Source organism: Cyanistes caeruleus, chromosome 12 (genome assembly GCF_971803275.1).
Source record: "Cyanistes caeruleus chromosome 12, bCyaCae1.hap1.1, whole genome shotgun sequence".
NCBI lineage: Eukaryota > Metazoa > Chordata > Aves > Passeriformes > Paridae > Cyanistes > Cyanistes caeruleus.
The window spans coordinates 15,605,497-15,623,579 of NC_141712.1; the positions used below are offsets into that span (position 1 = coordinate 15,605,497).

General features: G+C 46.0%; 1 protein-coding gene across 4 annotated transcripts; it reads left to right on the forward strand.

Annotated features, from left to right (window-relative positions):
* Positions 1 to 147: 147 nt before the first annotated feature.
* Positions 148 to 18,082, forward strand: KATNB1 (katanin regulatory subunit B1). Of its 4 annotated transcripts, none has more exons than XM_086847454.1 (20): positions 2,848 to 2,900; positions 3,290 to 3,412; positions 3,753 to 3,883; positions 5,931 to 6,048; positions 7,731 to 7,831; positions 8,350 to 8,391; positions 9,052 to 9,135; positions 10,061 to 10,176; positions 10,692 to 10,763; positions 11,026 to 11,176; positions 11,583 to 11,770; positions 11,908 to 12,041; positions 12,821 to 12,868; positions 13,010 to 13,086; positions 13,732 to 13,851; positions 14,640 to 14,789; positions 15,105 to 15,181; positions 15,575 to 15,649; positions 16,270 to 16,386; positions 16,943 to 18,082. In XM_086847454.1, the coding sequence occupies exons 3-20, from the start codon at positions 3,761 to 3,763 to the stop codon at positions 17,073 to 17,075; spliced, it is 1,926 nt and encodes a 641-aa protein (XP_086703580.1). In that variant the 5' UTR covers positions 2,848 to 2,900; positions 3,290 to 3,412; positions 3,753 to 3,760; the 3' UTR covers positions 17,076 to 18,082. The 4 variants fall into 4 exon arrangements, with proteins under 4 accessions (XP_023790337.1, XP_023790338.1, XP_086703580.1 ...); XM_086847455.1 differs by having other exon boundaries at positions 11,911 to 12,041; XM_023934569.2 differs by lacking the exons at positions 2,848 to 2,900; positions 3,290 to 3,412 and adding an exon at positions 148 to 509.
* The last annotated feature ends 1 nt before the right edge of the window (position 18,083 follows it).

Here is an 18,083-nt window from a genome sequence, read left to right on the forward strand (position 1 = left end):
CCACCTCCTCATTGGCCGCGCCTGCGGGGCTCCGCCAAGAAGCCGCTCTGCGAGTGGCGGCCGCTCTGCCGTCGCTATGGCAACCGCCCCGCCCTCGCTTCCTATTGGCCGAGCGGCGCGCGGAGCCCGGGCAACCGCCCGGCGCGGCGCGGGGTTGTTGTGAAGGGCCGGTTGTGGGGCGGTGGCGGGCGGGGGTCCCGGTCCGGTACCGTCGGACCCCGCCGCCACCAGCGTCCAGGCGATCGCACTCGGCCCGACCAGCGCTCCCGTCCCGTGATGTTCATTAGCCGCGAGGCCTCGTCTCCCGCCGCGCCTCCTCTCAGGAGGGTCTCGCCGTGACCGTGTTTGTGTGCCCGCAGGACGGGCGGGGCAGTCCCGGTGCACGGCCTGGCCGTAGGACGCGTTAGCGGAGCCTCGCCTCGCCGGGAGGAGAAAGGCACTGCCCGCCCGAGAGGCGCCGCGCTGAGCCATGGCCGTGGCCGTCACCACGAAGACGGCATGGAAGCTGCGTGAGTGCCGGGCGGGGGGACCGCCCGGGCTGGGAGCGGGGAGGGATGGGAGCCACCTCATCCCTGCCCTGGATATGGTGCCCCGGCCCTCTTTCCACACTGCTGATTGGAATTTTGAACTCCTGGAAGTCCTGTTGGAAATCATAGCAGCACAGTGAATAGCGTGGCCTTGTCAGTGCTGTTTTCAAAGGGTCACGGTCTTTATTTTTTCTGGATAGTTGCTGCAGCGCTAGGCTAAATGCCTGTCTAGCCCCACATGACTCTACTGTAGTACAGGAACAACCGAGGCACTGAGGGATGAGGCACCTGTCAAGGGGCAACACTGGATGTATGGAGAGACTGGGGAATGAGAGGCTGGAGAGCAGCTCCACAAAAATGGATGCAGAGTTCCTGGTCGATGTCAAGCTGAAAATGAGTCACCCGTGTGCCCTGGTAGGCCAAAAGGCCAGCTGTGCCCTGGGATGCATCCAGGAAGGTGATGGTCCTGCTCTGCTCTGTGTGTGTTCAGCCTCACCTCGAGTCCTGGGGCAGGTTTGGGCACCACAGTTTAAGAAGGCTATAAAGCTTTTGGAGAGCATCCCAGGAAGGGCTGTGAATATGGTCAAGGGTCTAGAGGGGAAGCCATGCAAAGGAGTGATTGAGGTCTCTTGGCGTGTTCAGCCTGGAGAAGAGACTGAGGACAGAGCTTATGAGCTGCAGCTTCTTCATGAGTGTATTGGAGGGACAGCTCTGATCTCTGTTGTCTGTGACCAGTGAAAGGATCTGAGCGAGCATCTGGAGTTGTGCCAGGGGAGGTTTAGGCTGAATATTAGGAAAAGGTTCTTCACAGGAGCAGACTTCCCAGGGAGGTAGTTTCAGCACCAAACCTGCATTTGGACAACGCTCTCAGGCAAAGGGGGAGGATTGTCTAGTGTAGGACAAGCAGGAGTAGGACTTGATGATCTTTGTGAGTCCCTTCCAACTCAGAATATTCTGTCATTCAATGTAAACTCTTCTTGAGAACCAGGTTATAATGGGGCATCCACTCAATATCAGGGAGAAGGCCCCAAAAACCTAGCCTCTGTGGGGTTGTCCTTCATTGGTGCTCACTTGTTACAGAAGGTTCGTTGCAGGAGGAATGAGGTGATCTTTGCAGAGTCTGTGTGGCCCATCCTCTTGAAATTGCTTTGCAAGAGACAGTAAGAATCTGCTGGTTTCATGTCCATTATTCCTTCCTCTGCAGGAGTAGTAGATAGTTGCTGACTATTAATTTCTAGATCGTCACTGAGGAGTTATTTCATAGGGGCTGTTGAGGAATGCTTGGAAGCAATAGGATGTGATCAGTTGCTTTAGTCAGTGAATGGGCTCTGGAAACTGGCTGTCAGAATAGTGTCCTTGACTGGTAATGCATGAAGTCATCTGAGATTATTGATTTAGGAATTTTCTATCTTTTTGAGCAGAAAGCCAGTTTGCTATGTTATCTTCCCATCCCTGAAACTCCAGTTGAAGGAAAAGCTGGAAGTCTATCCATCTCCATTCTCCCTGGATGGGTAGAGGTTCTTGGTCTTCATTTTTGCTAGGCTCTGTCCCATCTTAGCATCCTCTTTGGAGGGAAAAGCATTCTGAGTGTTAGGGATATTTCAGCAATGCTAATTAGGAATTGAGTGTTACTGGGCTGGTGGGTAATAGCTGGTGACAAGAACTTCATGAAATAAATAAACTTGTGGGTTCAAGGCACTTGTAAGAGAGCAAATAAACCTCTCTGCCCAAGGCAGACATCAGTTTATCACCTGGCTTTTAGGAAAAGAGGGTTGGATGCTTCCACAATGACTTTTAAACTTATATTATTAAGTAGGAAGTCAAGAGGGGGAAAAGTGGAGCTGCTGACACACTTTTTCAACAGCAATGCTCAGCATCTGTCCTTGCAATTTTAACTAGTGAGTTGGTGTAGTAATGCCAATTGTACTTTTGGTTATCTTCTAGTCTGTGTATCCATACAGGCTTTGTTTTAGTATTTTTATGTGGAAGTTTGGTCTTTCATCACAATGCAGGTGTATTTTGAGATTTGCCCTTCACATGTAATTTGTGGTCCTGTTCCCTTTGTAATTTGAAAGGTGTTTCTCCTGCCCAAGTGAAAGTTGTGCAGTTTTGCTTTCAAAAAAAAAACAACACTGTTGAGAGTTTGAGATCAAAGTACCTGTAATTATTATTGCAGCCATCTAAAATCATTTTGGATTAGTGTTGCATGTAAAATGATCAAATTGCTCCTCCCAGCCAAACTCTCTGAATGAAAGCTGAATTGATGCTACCTAGCCTTTTTACAGACTCATAACTATTTTTACTGTTTCATAACTATTAGGCATGCAGATCCTCTGACCTTTCAAAGAAGAGAGCAGTAAGGTGAAGATACTGGTAAATATCTGCATCTGCCAAAAGCCCCTGCCAAAATTTTGAGTGAATTTAAAATTCCACTGTGAAATGTCTAAGCAAAGATGCTAATTTGGCTTTTTTTGCCCCAAATTTGTTTCTTTATGATGAGGTTTCTGTAGAGTTCTATTGTTGCAGTGTCAGAGCATCCCCTTAACTTGCAGTTTTTTTAACAGTTGTTTAGCATCAAAAATGTAAAAAAGATTTGTTATTTTCTGTCCATTTGTATGAATATTCACCCTCCTTTGTCACTGCATGCCCTGCACTGCTCAGTTTTGCCTGTGTTACCTAGCGGGGATGTAGGAAAGCCTCTGCCAAAGCTCAGGGAGCTCCACCTCTCCCCACTGCTGAGTCTGGCTTTTTTTCTGGGTAAGGTAACAAACTGTGCTGCTGCTCCTCTGCCAGTTCCTCTCAGGCTGGACTGTCTGCTACTGCTCTCTAGAACAGGATTAGAGGGCCTTTCACTAGATGACTGTGGCTGCTGCGAGTTATTGCAGGTAAAGCGCCTTCTGTGATCAGGTTGCTGAACTTGAGCAAATCTTCAAAAGTTCCCGAGCTGCTGCAAGTGAGAGAAGATGCTTTTTGTAAACTGTGTGAGCACTGGAGTTGTGAAACTTTGGTCAGCAAATGTTTTAAGTGCAGCAGGCAGAATCAAGAAGGGCTGTTCAAAGCAAGATAATAATGTGACTTCTTATCTGAACAGTGGGCTGCTGCAGCTTGTCCAGTCGAAACTAAAAAATGTTTCTGGAGAAAGAATATTTTTTTAGACCTTTTGGAGGGATGGGATGAAAATTTGTATAACTGATCTGTAATAAGTGTGTGCTTTGTTTTGTGCAGAAGAGATCATGGCCCACAGCAGCAATGTATCCTCAGTGGTCCTGGGAAAAGGTTCAGGCCGGATGCTGGCCACTGGAGGAGACGACTGTCGTGTCAACATATGGTCAGTTAGCAAGCCCAACTGCATCATGGTAAGAACAGGCCTATTTTCAGCTTTTGGGGGATGGGAATATTAATTCTGAGGTTTGGAGGGTAGAGGATGAGGGGAAAGATTATTGGGGTGGAGCCTGTGGGGCTTTTGAATAGAGTTTGCCAACACAAAGCTGTGTAACCAGATTCTAGCTAAAGATAGGGACAGAATTGGGTGTCTGGTGAGACCACTGCTCTGGAGACACTGTGGGAATGCTTGAGCTGGACCAGTGCTTACTCAGATAATAAATGCTGTACTTTATTATATTACCAGTCTACAAATAATTAAAGGAAGAGTTTTGTATAAGAACAGCTAGTTTTATAGTGCAGGCTACAGGGGCCAGTTTTATAGCCTGGGGTTTGTGGTCACAGCAGGAGATATCCCCAGTAGGATGCATTCCCATCTGTGCCACCGTCCCTAACTGTCCTCATAAAGGTTGCCACAATAGTTTGCTGTGGGCTGGGGAGGAGTAATTGTGGTTGCAGCATGTTAGCAAGGTTAGGGTTACCCCAGCAGTGATCACTAAAGAGCATCATATATTTAATCATATATTTAACAGATATCTATCCTGTGTTGCATTCAGTGAGTGTTGCATAGAACCAACTTTAGCACATCTCTTAGCATTTGTTTAAATTATCAACACAATAATGTTGTGGTATTGAAGGTGTTGCTCTAGCCAGTGTGAGGCTTGTGAGAAGGAAATCAGGTAAGTCAGGTCACAAAGGCTAAAAGGAGAATTTGTCCACTTTATTTCTCTGTTCATTAAGTGTATAATGGGTCACCTTTGGCAGGGCTATGCTTTTTTGCCTAGTGTAGTTAAGCAGTGTCTTTCCAGGCCCTTGGAGGTGGCATGACTCCAGTTTGAAACTGGACTATTGCCTTACTGGAGAAGAAGGTTGAAGGACTAACTCTGTACCTTTTTGTGGTAGCAGAGCTGCACCTCTCCTGAGCTTCCTGGGAACCACAGATGCTGAGAGCTGCTGTTTCTGAGAGTCAGGGACTGACTGAATCTGCTTGTGCCATTCTTGTATATCAAAAGAATCTTGATTTTTGGGGTTGTCCTCTGAAATTCATTTTTAGTGTTTATATTATAATGATTATGGATGTTTGTGTTGGGAATTTTCAAGTAACATTATGACTTGGTTTAAGTGTGGGCTCTACTTCTCACTAACTAATGACAGTTGCAACTGTGGATTTTGTAGAGGATTTCAATTGCATGTGGATTCCTAAGAAAGCTCCATCAGAACAGGCAGCTTCCAACTGGCATTCCCAGCCTCTGTATGTGTGTGGGAGGCACAGAGCTAGTGTAGCTATTTAAAAAGACATTTGAGGATGGACTAAAGTAGAGAATACTGCTTATTTGACAAGCAGAAAGTCTGCAGTGTTGGAATTTGTTTTCTAGAGCTAGTTTTAAATAATCTTGTGTTTTACTAAAATATAGGCCTTTTCAAAATGCTGATGTAATTTGTAAGCTTTTGGATGCTCAAGGATGAAAGGAAATTCATACATGTGAATTACTGCCTTATGCCTCAAGTCAGTACTTCGGTGTTAGCACCATGCTATCACTGTGACATCCATTGCTGGCAGCAACCTATGGCTTGGTGTTTGTGTGGAGGTTTCAAAGTGGCCCTGCTTTTGCTCTTACTTTGATTTTGTAACTGGTTCATGACACTTACATGACCCATTTAGAGCAAACAGGTGCCATTGTGCTACCACAGCAATAATTTTTATGATGTAAGAATGTGTCAGCCTCGTCTGAGCATCAGCACCTAATGTTTAACTACCTTGTGTCTCTGTTGATGCATCCTTTAAAACTTAGTCAGTGTGCCCCAGCAAGTGGGATGATGTGGGAAGCCAGGTGTGCTCTGCTGGGTGCAGTGAGGGGCTTTAGAATGCTCTGCCATCCTGGTGGCTACTGAGGAAAAAGGACTGTGGCACAGCCAAGTGGTCCCAGCTCATGGCTAGAGAGTTACCCCTCGAGTATGAACAATGGTTCATACAGGGCTGTGCCTGCAGCTGCTGACTGAGACTGATGCTTTTCTTTGCAGAGCTTGACAGGACACACAACCCCCATCGAGAGCCTACAGGTCAACCCAAATGAAAAGCTCATTGTTGCAGGGTCCCGGTCAGGGTCCATTCGAGTTTGGGACCTGGAAGCTGCCAAAGGTACTGTGTCCATGAGTTTTTACTTCTGTTCATGAACACTTTTTGGGGAATCCATTTGTTTAATGCCTGTACTGACCCAGAAGATTCCTGATCTAAGAAGGAACAGGAGCCTGAAGGTTTCATCTTCATCTGCATCTCTTTTTTGCCCGTTTACTGAGGCTATACAGCTGTGTTTTCATGCTTGAGCAGAAATTTGGACATGTATTGGGAACACTGATCAGAGGAACTAGTTTCTATGGTTTTGACCTCAGTGTGTCAAAAACTGTATTCCAGATCAGTTTCCATGTATGTATAGATAACTAAGCATATAGAACTTGTATTCAGAGTCTCAACTTGGAATTGTCAACCTTAATAAAAGGATCCCAGACCAGAAAGGAGTTTATTAAGTTCTGCATAAATGAAGGAATCCTCTGCTTGTTGACTTCTTGCTCTTAGGTTCTAACATTTTTTTTTCCTCAAGCAATTTTTCTGCTGTCCTGCTCTTGCATTGCCACATAAATAGACAAAGACCTAATTTTTAATAAACAATAAAAGCTATGAACTCATCAAGCTCTGATCCTTTAAAGGCCACTGCTGAGTCATGCTTTATTTATTGCATTTTCCTCAAATCCTAGAATGAGTTGGCAAAGGTATCATAAATCACTTGTGTGCATTCCAGCAGGAATACCAACAAATGACTGAATATTTCTTATAGGTTACTACTTGTTCTTAGAAGGAATGTGTAATGAAAATAGACTTACACTGGCTGAGCTAAGGAGGCAAACCACAGGCAGCATCAATAATGAAAAGCACTTTTGTCATTCAGACAGTTAGAATCAGTTCAGTTATGGAATAGTTTGGCTCTGCCTCTGGCAAGTAGCTGGTCTGGCCGCATTTATTAGAAGACCTATGAGCCAGTGTCTCGTGCAAGTGACCACCCAGCTCTGTCTCAAGAGCTAATTTCTGCCATGGGAATCATCAGTTTGTTCCAGATGACAGATAAGGGAGCGGGATTGCCCTTGTTATTATCTGAGCAATTTTTCTTAGAGTTGAGTTCTGCATTTGTCACTGCTTGCCGAGATATCATGTACCAGTTCTACTGGTCCTTTCTGGTTTCCAGAATTATAGGGGGTGTTACTTGATGACTTGCTGAAACACTGATCATTTCTTTGTCTCCTGCTTCCTAAGCATCCATTTCCTGTCTTTATGATGATTCTTGCAAGGGGCAATTGAAGGAGTCCAGGGTGATTATTGCAACCTAAGAGGTGGTGCCTGGATGGGGTGCAGAGTCCTGGGGAAGGGTCTGTCTATTAACTGTGAGGTGAATGCTGCAGGCACTGTTTCACTTCACTCCCAGGCTAAAACTGTTCCTCCTTCAGCCCATTTTGCTGTCTGTGTAACAGATGGAAAGATGCACTGACTGCCAGCTGCCTCATTTTCAGAACGGAGATCTTTGGAGTTCTATCTGTAGTTTCCATACCTAAGGATGGGACTGTCATTAACTTCATTGATCATGGGCTTTCTATTGTTGTTTCTTTTCATTGCGTGGGTAAAGTCAGAGGCATTTCCACAAAATAATGTATATTTCCATAAAATAATGGTGGGGATAGTATGGCTACACTTCTGCATGGTGTCTGGTGGAAATGAACTATTAAATATTTTACCCCTATTCCTTCTCTCTGCTCTGCCCCTCCTTTTCCCAGTTCTTCGTACCCTACCAGGTCACAAAGCAAATATCTGCAGCCTTCATTTCCATCCTTTTGGAAGCTTTGTGGCATCTGGCTCCTTGGACACCAACATTAAGGTAAAACTCAGCTTCCACTAGAGATTTCCCTCTTTACTTGCAATGTCTTTGTTTTGAAGAGTGCCAGAACGTGTTTTGTGTCAAGCTGTTGGTGGATACTGCACATCATCATTTCCATGTGTGGGCAGGTGTGTTTGTGAGTGCTTGTGAAATCCGTGCATGTATTTTCACAGCCAGCTCATGAATCTGACTCCTCTGGTGTGGAATGTGGCTCTGAGTAAGGTGCAGCCAAGACCTGGTGTCAGCAAGCACAGATGTCCTGGTTGCTGTGGATTGTATCTGCTTCCTCAGGCTGATGTTGACTGTCAGAACTGAGCTGCTGTAGTAAGAGATACCTTCTAGGAGTGATTCTCACTTGGGGAGTTAGAAAATACCCCTAGGGCCTACAGGGGTTCAGCAGCCCATTCATTCTGCAGTATCATTAACTTGTGACACAGATATCCCTTGTTCTGGCAGGACCCTTGAGCTCCCAACATACTGCTCTAAACATATAATTTGTTTGTTTTTCTTCCTTGTAGCTCTGGGATGTAAGAAGAAAAGGCTGTATCTTCACATTCAAGGTAAAATGTTTCATTAGGTTTCAGACAGAGGAGAAATATTTCTTTTGAGGACTTTTGAACAAACCTAAATGTGATTATGTACAATGAACTTCCTGGGTTTCCAGCATGCAAATAAGATTGCATGATTTGTGAAGTGGCCTGGCAAACCTCAGCAGGCCTCTGCGAGCTGTATGGGAACATGAAATGGATATTATGGGTTATCAATGGGTATCATGTGCTACAGTGTGGATGGCTTTGGTGGGGGATGGAGAGCATCCATGCATCCATGAGGATTTCTTTATATTGTTAATGGTATTGCCACTGCACTGAGATGGTTCTGTTCTTGGGGTCTTTTTCTACCAGAAGAATTTGTTGTATATTAACTGCATGTAGAAACCAGAGACTAAGTGTCATAGCACTTCTATCTGACCATATGTAAATCTGTAATTTAGAACTGATTCTTATTAGTGAAGCTAAATCTATATTTACCATACTTAAACTGATGGCATAAATGACTAGGTAAGAGATTACACATTTAGTGTGGCTGGGTGTAGTGTCTTGAGTACAATGTTGTGTTCTGCAAGCTGTGAGCTCTGTAAAGCACTTAATTGTTTTTGGTTTATTATACTGTATAGGATTGAAAGACAGAAGCCAGAATACTGTTTGTTTTCCTCATTTCAGGGGCACACAGAAGCAGTTCGGTGTCTCCGCTTTAGCCCTGATGGGAAATGGGTGGCCTCTGCTGCTGATGATCACACTGTAAAGGTAATTTATTGTGACACCCTCCTTATGTGCTTGTGGCACATGGGAATGCTGGGATTGTCTTTTTACCAGGCATTACCAGCCCTCACTCATAAATACCCTTAGTTCATCTGGCAGCTGGCTGAGCCCTGTGGCTTTGCAGAGACTGGTTTTCTTACAGGGATCATGTCTGATGGCCCACAGCACTTAGGAAAAAGCTGCATGGGTTGAAATGGCCTTATCTAGCAGAAACATTGGGAGAGACTATGCACAAAAAAATCAATGTTTTGAGGGTAGTAGAGCTGTGATATCTGAAGGTTGGCCTCAGTAAACCTTGTAGAATGAGTTGTCCACAGCACATTGCTTCACCAGACTAATTCCTGGCTCTGTTTGTGTTATACACATTACATGTGATTATCAGCCTGAAAATTGTTGTCAGGACTGAGCAGAGCAAGAGAAGGAGCTCAGGAAAGTATTGATTGAAGTAGTGACTTCAGTTGTTTCACATGGAGTATGGAGGAATGGGGTGAAGGACTGATTTTATTTTCCGTTTCATATGAAATGAAAATCAGTTATTTCACTGCGTTTTTCAAGTGGAGACTAGAGCACAGGAAGAAGGAATTGCTAAGGGATTCAGAGCTTTTGTTTTGTTTTGTTTGTTCACTTTTGAGATACAGTCTGTGGGGACAGATGGAACTGCTATATTTTGTCTCAGTCTCTAAATATAAAACAGAAACTTCTTGGGGACAAGTTACATGGAAAATGAAAGATAATGCAAAAAAAACCAAAACAAAGCCTTAAATTATTTGGATGATACTTTTTCTCTGATTATTGCCTTCTTTGACAGACTTGGAGGGGCAGAGTCTTAGAAGGTTGCCAGTACAAGGAAATCTCTAACATTAAATCTCTTCAAGTTCTTTCTTTCTTCTCTGTTCTTTCCTCCTTTCAGCTGTGGGATCTGACTGCTGGGAAGTTAATGTTTGAGTTTACAGGACACACCGGCCCAGTAAATGTTGTTGAATTCCACCCCAATGAATACCTTTTGGCTTCTGGCAGCTCTGACAGGTACATGAAGGGAGGGAGAAAGAAGGGAAATGTATGTGTCTGTTCCATTTTCTGATGCCCTTCCTCGTAGGAATACGAAAAAGAGGAATGTCATACAAATCTACCCTTGCAAGAGCCAGACATCTAGACAGCAGGACATGACATCTGTGATGGGCAGAATATGGAGATCTTCTCTTCTCATCCAGAATTGATGGCACCTTCTGCCACACTAGAAACCAGTGTGTAGCCCCAAGCCTCTCACTAATCCGGCTGACATCCTGTGTGAACAGCACGCGGCCCTGCTCAGCTGGCTCGGTGTTCTCATAGCTCTGGGTCAGCTCTAAATGCCTGTCCATGTCTAGAGCCTCTCAGTATCTCTGTCTGGGTTCATGGATCTTGGCTAGACCAGCCTTCTGTGTAGGGCCACTGTATGTGCACAGCAGCAAAAGTCATTCTACCTGTTAGTGTTCTGTTTAGAATCTGGATATTACTGTGATTTCTAGAGCAACAAGCAATGAATTTTGTTGTGTGTACAGGACTGTTCGGTTCTGGGACTTGGAGAAGTTTCAAGTTGTGAGCTGTATTGAAGAGGAGGCTACTCCTGTCAGGTACACTAAATTCCTACTGAAATGTGCTAGGTAGAGACTAAAGGTGGAGTGAAGGGGAGATTTCCTCAGAGGGAGACTTTATGAGGAAGGAATTTGGGCTGCTGGAGATGTTGCACAGGCCCACCAAGATGCACAGGTGAGCACCACATTGCAAGGTTCATTGTTAGAAACAGAACTGAAGGTGTTCAGTATAGTCAGAGGTCCACAAGGACTGAGCAAGGTGGGAATGCTGTGCCTGATTCTCCTCCTGCTTTCCTGACAGGTGTGTGCTCTTCAACCCTGATGGCTGCTGCTTGTACAGCGGCTTCCAGGATTCGCTGCGAGTGTACGGCTGGGAGCCAGAGCGCTGTTTTGATGTGGTCTTGGTGAACTGGGGAAAAGTAGCTGACTTGTCTATCAGCAACAACCAGCTGGTAAGCCACTGTTCCTGAGGCGGGGGTAGGCAGCTGTGAAACACAAGATAAAATCCTGCTGCCTCCTTGCAGGCCTTCAGATGTGTAAGCTTGTGTCAGGGCTTGCAACATGCCCAAGGGCTGTGTGCATGCTTGTGCTCCAAAGGCTTGAGCTCCACTTTGTGTCTCTGGCTTCTGGAGGAAAGAAGTGGAGCTTGCTTTGACCAGTATTTGGAAGTTATCCTTGACAAAAGTTTTATCCAAGCCTTTCATAAATTGCAGGCAACTTCAGGTTGAAAAATGCACAGCACTGAAATGAGCAGTCCTCAAGCACAGTTGCTCAGGGTCACTCCATCATGCCTGTTCTCAAATGGGCTGGTGTGCACCTCACTCCTTGGTGAATTATCTTGGTCTTTTGCCTCTGCAGATAGGAGTTTCCTTTGCACAAAGCACAGTCTCTTCCTTCGTTGTGGATCTCAGCAGAGTCCCAAAGTCAGATTCTATTCCTCATGGGTTGATCAGGGACGACCAGCCTCTTGTGCCACCTACCCCCACAGGGTCCTCCCTTCGCCGCATCTATGACAGGCCCTCAACGAGCTGCAGCAAGCCACAGAGGTGAGGGAGTCTGCTGGCTTGTTGAGTTTCAAGATTTTAAGGAAATGTCCCAGGCACTCAGTGCTCTCTCTCTCGCTCTCTCTCTCTCTCTCATTCTGACAATATGATTTCCCCTGACAACAGCTCTTTTTCCACAGCAGAGTGAAGCACAACTCGGAGAGTGAGAGGCACAGTCCTAGCAGTGAAGATGATCGGGATGAGAAGGAATCAAAGGCTGAGATCCAGAACCAGGAGGATTACAAAGAGATCTTCCAGCCCAAGAATGCAATCTGTCAGTACCAGGGTTTATAGTGCTTTTGAGTAGTGTTTGGGTTTGAGATCAGGGCACTAAACTGATTGGATAGAACTGACCTTTGGCTTACTGTAACAAAGACTTCACCTGTGTCTGGAGAGTTTAGAAAGCTTTTCTTTAATATTCTGTGCTTGGACACTGATGCACAAATTGTCTTGGTGAATGGCTTAAAGGTGGCACCTTTACTAGGGTACGGTGATGTCTGTTTGAAGCCTGGCTCAGAATTCAGAGATTCATTGTAAATGTTCTGCTTTCTTATTCTGATTACAGTGTTAAGGGAACTTGATTAGCTTAGAATTTTGATACGTATAAGATCAGCAGTCTTCATTAAAGATGTTTTGTTAAAGCAAAGGCTGTTTAGGAGGCACAGTGTCTATATCTCATCTTTCTGAAATGATAAAAATGAGATACCCTTTCTGAGGAATTCATAGTGATTATTTTTATTTACTTATATAAATCATTCACAGGAGGTGGATTTTTCCTAATATCATTTGTTGTGACAGTGCCTTGTCTCACACCTCTACAGCAACAGTGAACCACAAGGGTCAGTTTTGTCCCCCCTATCCATGAAGGCTGGAAGCTTTTAGCTAAACTCAACAATAGTGTCAAGGTCTAAAGGAGATAACTGCTTGGTGTATCACTGATTACTCTCATGTGTGGAGTTGTTGGAGATTTCTCTGCTCCAAGGTTGACTTACCACTTATCTCTGGCCTTGGATGCTTCTTCATTTGTTTATTATTTAAATTTTTTTTCTGTAGGCCGAACTCCTCCTCGAAATGAGCCCTTTCCTGCCCCTCCTGAGGATGGTGAGTATGGAAACGACCCCTTGGTGGTCCCCACCTGAAGGCAGAAATCCCTCCTTGCACTGTAGCTAAACAGAACCTTTGCTCTCATGTCTTGAAAGTAACCATCAGTTTCTGCTTTCCCACTTCTCTCCCTGTTGGTAGAGCCTGGAACTGCAAAGGAAGCACTGAAGCCCAGCCAAGCTGTGGATGTCCAGACCTCGTTGCCAAAGCAAGAGCTCGTACGTACTGTGTGATCTGTGAATTGCTGTTCCAGCTCCTTCTGCGAACGATGTGCAGAGCTGGAGAGTTTGTGATTTCTACTCAGGCTCATTCCTTCAGTGAAGGGCAATAAAAGTGCACTTCCAGGCTTTGTGCTGCTAAGTGTCTTGCCTTAGCAGTGGAGCCAAGGCCAAGCCTCTGACAGGCTCTGTTAAGTTTGTTGCTTGTGCTTGCAGTGCTGCTTCTCCTTGTGTCTCAGAATTGGGGCACTTCAGAGAACCAAGTGCCAGGTTTCTACAAATGCTTGAACAGAGGCTGTTTTGTTGCCAAAAGTGCGAGCAGCTGATGGGCCAGTATTCATTTTACTGGCTTCTTTAGAATTCTGTCTTAGCCTTCAGGCTGGCCACAGCCCATTGCCCTCATTTCAGATAACAATGACAGCACTTGGCACTTATACTGGGGCATCTCCATGTTCTTTAGAAACCTTAATTACACAGTGGTATGTACCTGAGAGACACTTTATTGCTTCTTAAATTATGCTAGCAAACTGGAGACTCCTTCTGTGTTAGGACCCTGCTGTGAGAAGAAAGCAGGTCAGGAATAAAGGTCATCAGACTAGGGCCAGACTGTTCCTGCTAGAGCTTTTATCCCAATTCCTCCTGCAGCCTGATCCAGTCCAGAGGCCACCGATTGCCTCCTCAGCTTCTTTGACCAGAACAGAACCATCAGTGATTCCTGCAGCCAGAAATGAGCCCATTGGCCTGAAGGCCTCTGACTTCCTCCCAGTAAGTGTCTCTGGACAATGTTTTCCAGCCAGTGTCTGTGTTGGGTGGCATCAGAAAGGGGGTGCCCCATTGTGATAGGTAGAGTACAGCAGAGCTGAGCCCTGCTCATGAAGAACCTGTTACCAAAGCAGAGAGCAAGTGGTGAGACAGTCACTGAACTATTCCGTGTACCAGACATGTGGTTCATTTAAAAAATAGGTGTCTGCCATCACATGTATGTAATAGGAATCTCTGCCTCTTGCATCTTGGAAGCTTCTTGGTTTCTTTTGGGGGAGGGTATTTTCTTGTCCTGAAATGGGGGAAAAAACAGAACATCCCAATGATCCCAAACTCTAAATGTGAGTAAAGGGAGTAGTTCAAGCATGGCCTGGGCAGGAAGTAAATTGAGAGTCTAATGAATTGCATAAGATTTATGCTTTGTAATAAAACTTGCTGTTCCCAGACAAGTGTTTAACATAAAAAAATTTGGCTTGTGTGAAAACATTTCTTCATTCAAACGTACTGTTTTGAAACAGTAAGTTTTGAAAACTTACTTTAAATTCACCTTTTTTGAGAGTTTTTCCAAAGATGTAAACATATTTGTCATTGACATAGTAGAAAAAGCAGGTAATAAGTAACTGAAGTCAGAACAAATCGAGCATTTCCATTTCAAAAGGTTTTTACAACCATCTTCAAGGAAGTCAGTATTCACTGACATTATCTGCACCAAAATTGGCTCTCACCTAGGCCAGAGAATGCTCCTACCCTTGTGTGCCATCCTGCTCTCTTACTGGTATCTGTGCTTGCAGGCTGTGAAAAACCAAAGCCAGACAGAGCTGGTGGATGAGGAGGCCATGTCCCAGATCAGGAAAGGCCATGAGACCATGTGTGTGGTGCTCACCAGCCGCCACAAGAACCTGGACGCCGTGCGGGCTGTATGGAGCACCAGTGACATCAAGGCAAGCATGTGGAGATATCTGAGGCTCATAAGGGGGGCAGCTGAGCAGCTCTGTTTGCTTCTGTGGGGCTGATTCTGCCTCATACAAAGCACAGGGTCTCACAGCTTTTGTTGCCAGGGGTGCACCACAGTGTGCTGCAGCTGAATGGTCACAAAGAAACATGGAGAAAACTTTCCCATGAGAGAGCTCTCTTCCCTAGCCAACTTCATGTTTCTTCTACCTTGTTTTAGAAAAGCAGCACTAGATACTAATTTGCATTAGCCTAACCAGTTTGACCTCTGCAATAGATGACTTTTTCTTCCCCTTTTCTCTCAGAACTCTCTGGACTCTGCAGTGGCAATCAATGATCTGTCTGTTGTCGTGGATCTCTTGAATATTGTCAACCAAAAAGCGTGAGTCCTGGATGGGGTCAGTCCCTGGGATGCGCAAGAGCTGCCTGGCTGGGAGTTAGGACCTCTGCCCTGCACCTTCCCCGTTTCCAGTGGGCCACCACAGCATGAAATTCATGTGGGTTTAGTCATATCTTCAAGCCTGCAGTGGCAATAACTGCTAGAGTTATTTGGGGCCAAGGAAAATCAAAGTCTTGGGGCTTCATAAAGTGATTGTGCTGAGAGACAAAGAAATACGTCCGAACCTGCCGCTTTCTCTCACGAGGGGGAGTCAGTGAACTTGCTCTGTGAACTTGAGTGTCTCTGTCTGGGCATTTGCCACGAAGTCTTATTTGTGTCAGCTCAGCTTTGTAAAGCCTCAGTCTCCAGTCTCAGGATATGTCCTTTTCTTTTCAGGTCTCTCTGGAAGCTGGATTTGTGTACTATAGTCCTGCCACAGATAGAAAAACTGCTCCAAAGTAAATATGAAAGGTGAGGCCTCAAGAGCATGGTGTGCTTGGGGTACAGGGTGTAGGCAGTGATAGGGGAGCTGTGCTGGGTATTTTGTACCTGGAGGAAAATCCTGAGAAATCGCTGCAGATACAGTGTCACACTGATACGATGTCTGAAAAAGAGTGGTGAGGTTGCCAGGTGTGTGGGAGAAAATGTACAGGAGGTATGCATTGGCAGGAAGAGCAGGATAGGGGGATTTGTCATAGGTTTGTTGGATGGAATACAGCACTGTCAGCTTAGGAGAAGGGGCATGAAGTCCTGTGGCAGCCCTGGGGACTCATCTTTAGGGGGGAAAAAAATTGTAGCCTCTCTTAAGATGGAGTTTCTGCTCTTCCTTTCTTCTGGGAGATAGGTTCCTGCCAGGTTCCCTTGGCAGAACATCTCTGCCCTTGAACAGAGAGGTCCCACTTGGTTGGGGTGTGTGCCAGGACCTTCGGAACAAGCTTGCTCTTTGAAAGCTTTGGAACTCAGATGTGTTGTTGGTGTTTGGCTGTTGCTCTCCTTCCTTGGTTTCAGGTGGTAGAGTGTTGTTGTTTGAGGGCTGTGTGCTGGGGGGACAGGAATGAAATTCAAGTGAGACCCAATTCTCTGTTTTTCAGTTACGTGCAGACTGGCTGCACATCCCTGAAACTCATTCTCCAGAGATTCCTGCCACTCATCACAGACATCCTCGCTGCACCACCTTCTGTTGGAGTGGACATCAGCAGAGAGGAAAGGTGATACACACTTTTCCACTTGCTCCCTCCTGGGACCAGCCTTTCTCTTGGGTGAGCTTTTTCCTCGCCATCAGGGCTCTGATACCAGACTGGACATGCCTTCCCTTTGTCTGCAAACACCAATCCCTCCTGCTCGGAGGAGAAGGCCACTTTGCCTCTGTGCATTGAGTCATACCTAAACAAAGTATTGGGAGTCAAACCACCTGCTGGCTTTCCCCTCTGCCTCACAAGAAACATGATTTGGTAGCCAGGCCCTGGATTTTGAGTTCATTCACAAGATAGCTCCTCTCTGGGAATTGGCTTTTGGAAAACATCACCTCCTTTTTCCCTGGACAGTACTGCCAAAGGGGAAAGAGGGGTGAAAGAGCCCTTATGTGGATGCCATTCTCCTGTCTCATCAGAACGTGGGCTGAATGCCTAGTGTTTTTGCAGAGCTGTGCTTATATTTCAGCCTCTTCCATGCCATTTTTAGGGCTTTTCTCTCCTGCTTGAGTTGCCTCTCTGGCACTGTAGGAAACTAAGGGTTCATTCTGTGTCTGCTGTCATTTTTTTCCAGGCTTCACAAATGCAAGCTGTGCTACAAGCAGCTGAAAAACATCAGCAACGTTGTCAAGAACAAGTCTGGGCTCAGCGGCCGCCATGGTAGTGCCTTTCGGGAACTGCTTCTCCTCATGGCCGTCCTGGACTAACAGCTACCACCTCCTCATGTACAAATACAGGTGGTCAAGCTTCCCCTGCTCGTGGTCTGGCTGGATTTCAGATCTCTCCGTGTGTCATCTTTTCCCCCTGCCCCTCTCCAGCATGGTGGGGAAGTGGAATCTGCCTGGCTGGTCGCCCACCCAGCCCTGGTGCCTTATGGGCTGGATGGAGGACCCGAGTGGAGAGACATGTGTGCTGTGTGAGGGGCCCTGGCAGGTGGAGGGCCCCTCTAGGGAAGCTGCTTCATTTCAGCTCTTCATCTCAGCATCAAGCTCTGGGCTGCTCTGTGTGCTGGCCTGTCCCTGCAGGAGGGCTCTGAGCCTGCTGTCACCCCTCCTTCCCGCTTGTGCTCTCGGTTCTTGTCGCTTGGCCCTGTGGGCCAGGGCCCCGCTCTCGCTGTGCAGCTGCTGAGGACTGCAGCCACCGCCCCACAAACGCCTGCTGTGGGGTGGATGCCCTTTCCATACAGAAGGGACTTCAACTGCCATGGGGGATCATCCCTTTTGGCTTCATCTCACAGAGCAAGGACACTGTGCTACCCTGCCGGTGCATCTCAAGGACCTGAACCAAGAGACTTCTCAGACATCCCTGCTGGCACCCAGGGCTGCAGAAGATCAGTGTCTTCAGACTGTCCTTGGATCTGAGGTCTACCTGGACTTGTAAAAATATGTGACTTAAACAGGACTTGTCGTATTGTGCTTGCCTTTGGGGGTGAGGATTTGGAAGGGTGGAGGAACAGAGGGACATGGACTGAGTTATGTCTTTCTACATCCACTGGACCATTCTTAGAGGTTTGGTTTTGGTTTTTTTTTCCCCCAATAAATGTCTGTCAGAACTTTTCTGTCCCTCTTTCTTCTTTCCTCTGGGGAAAGAGGTTCCTGTTGGTGCTTTCCCTGCTCTTCCCAGCCTGTCTCCCATTTTATACACTGGAGCTTGTTCTCCAGGAATCTGTAACTTATAATGAATTTTATTAAAATATTTGTAATTTTTTTTTAAAG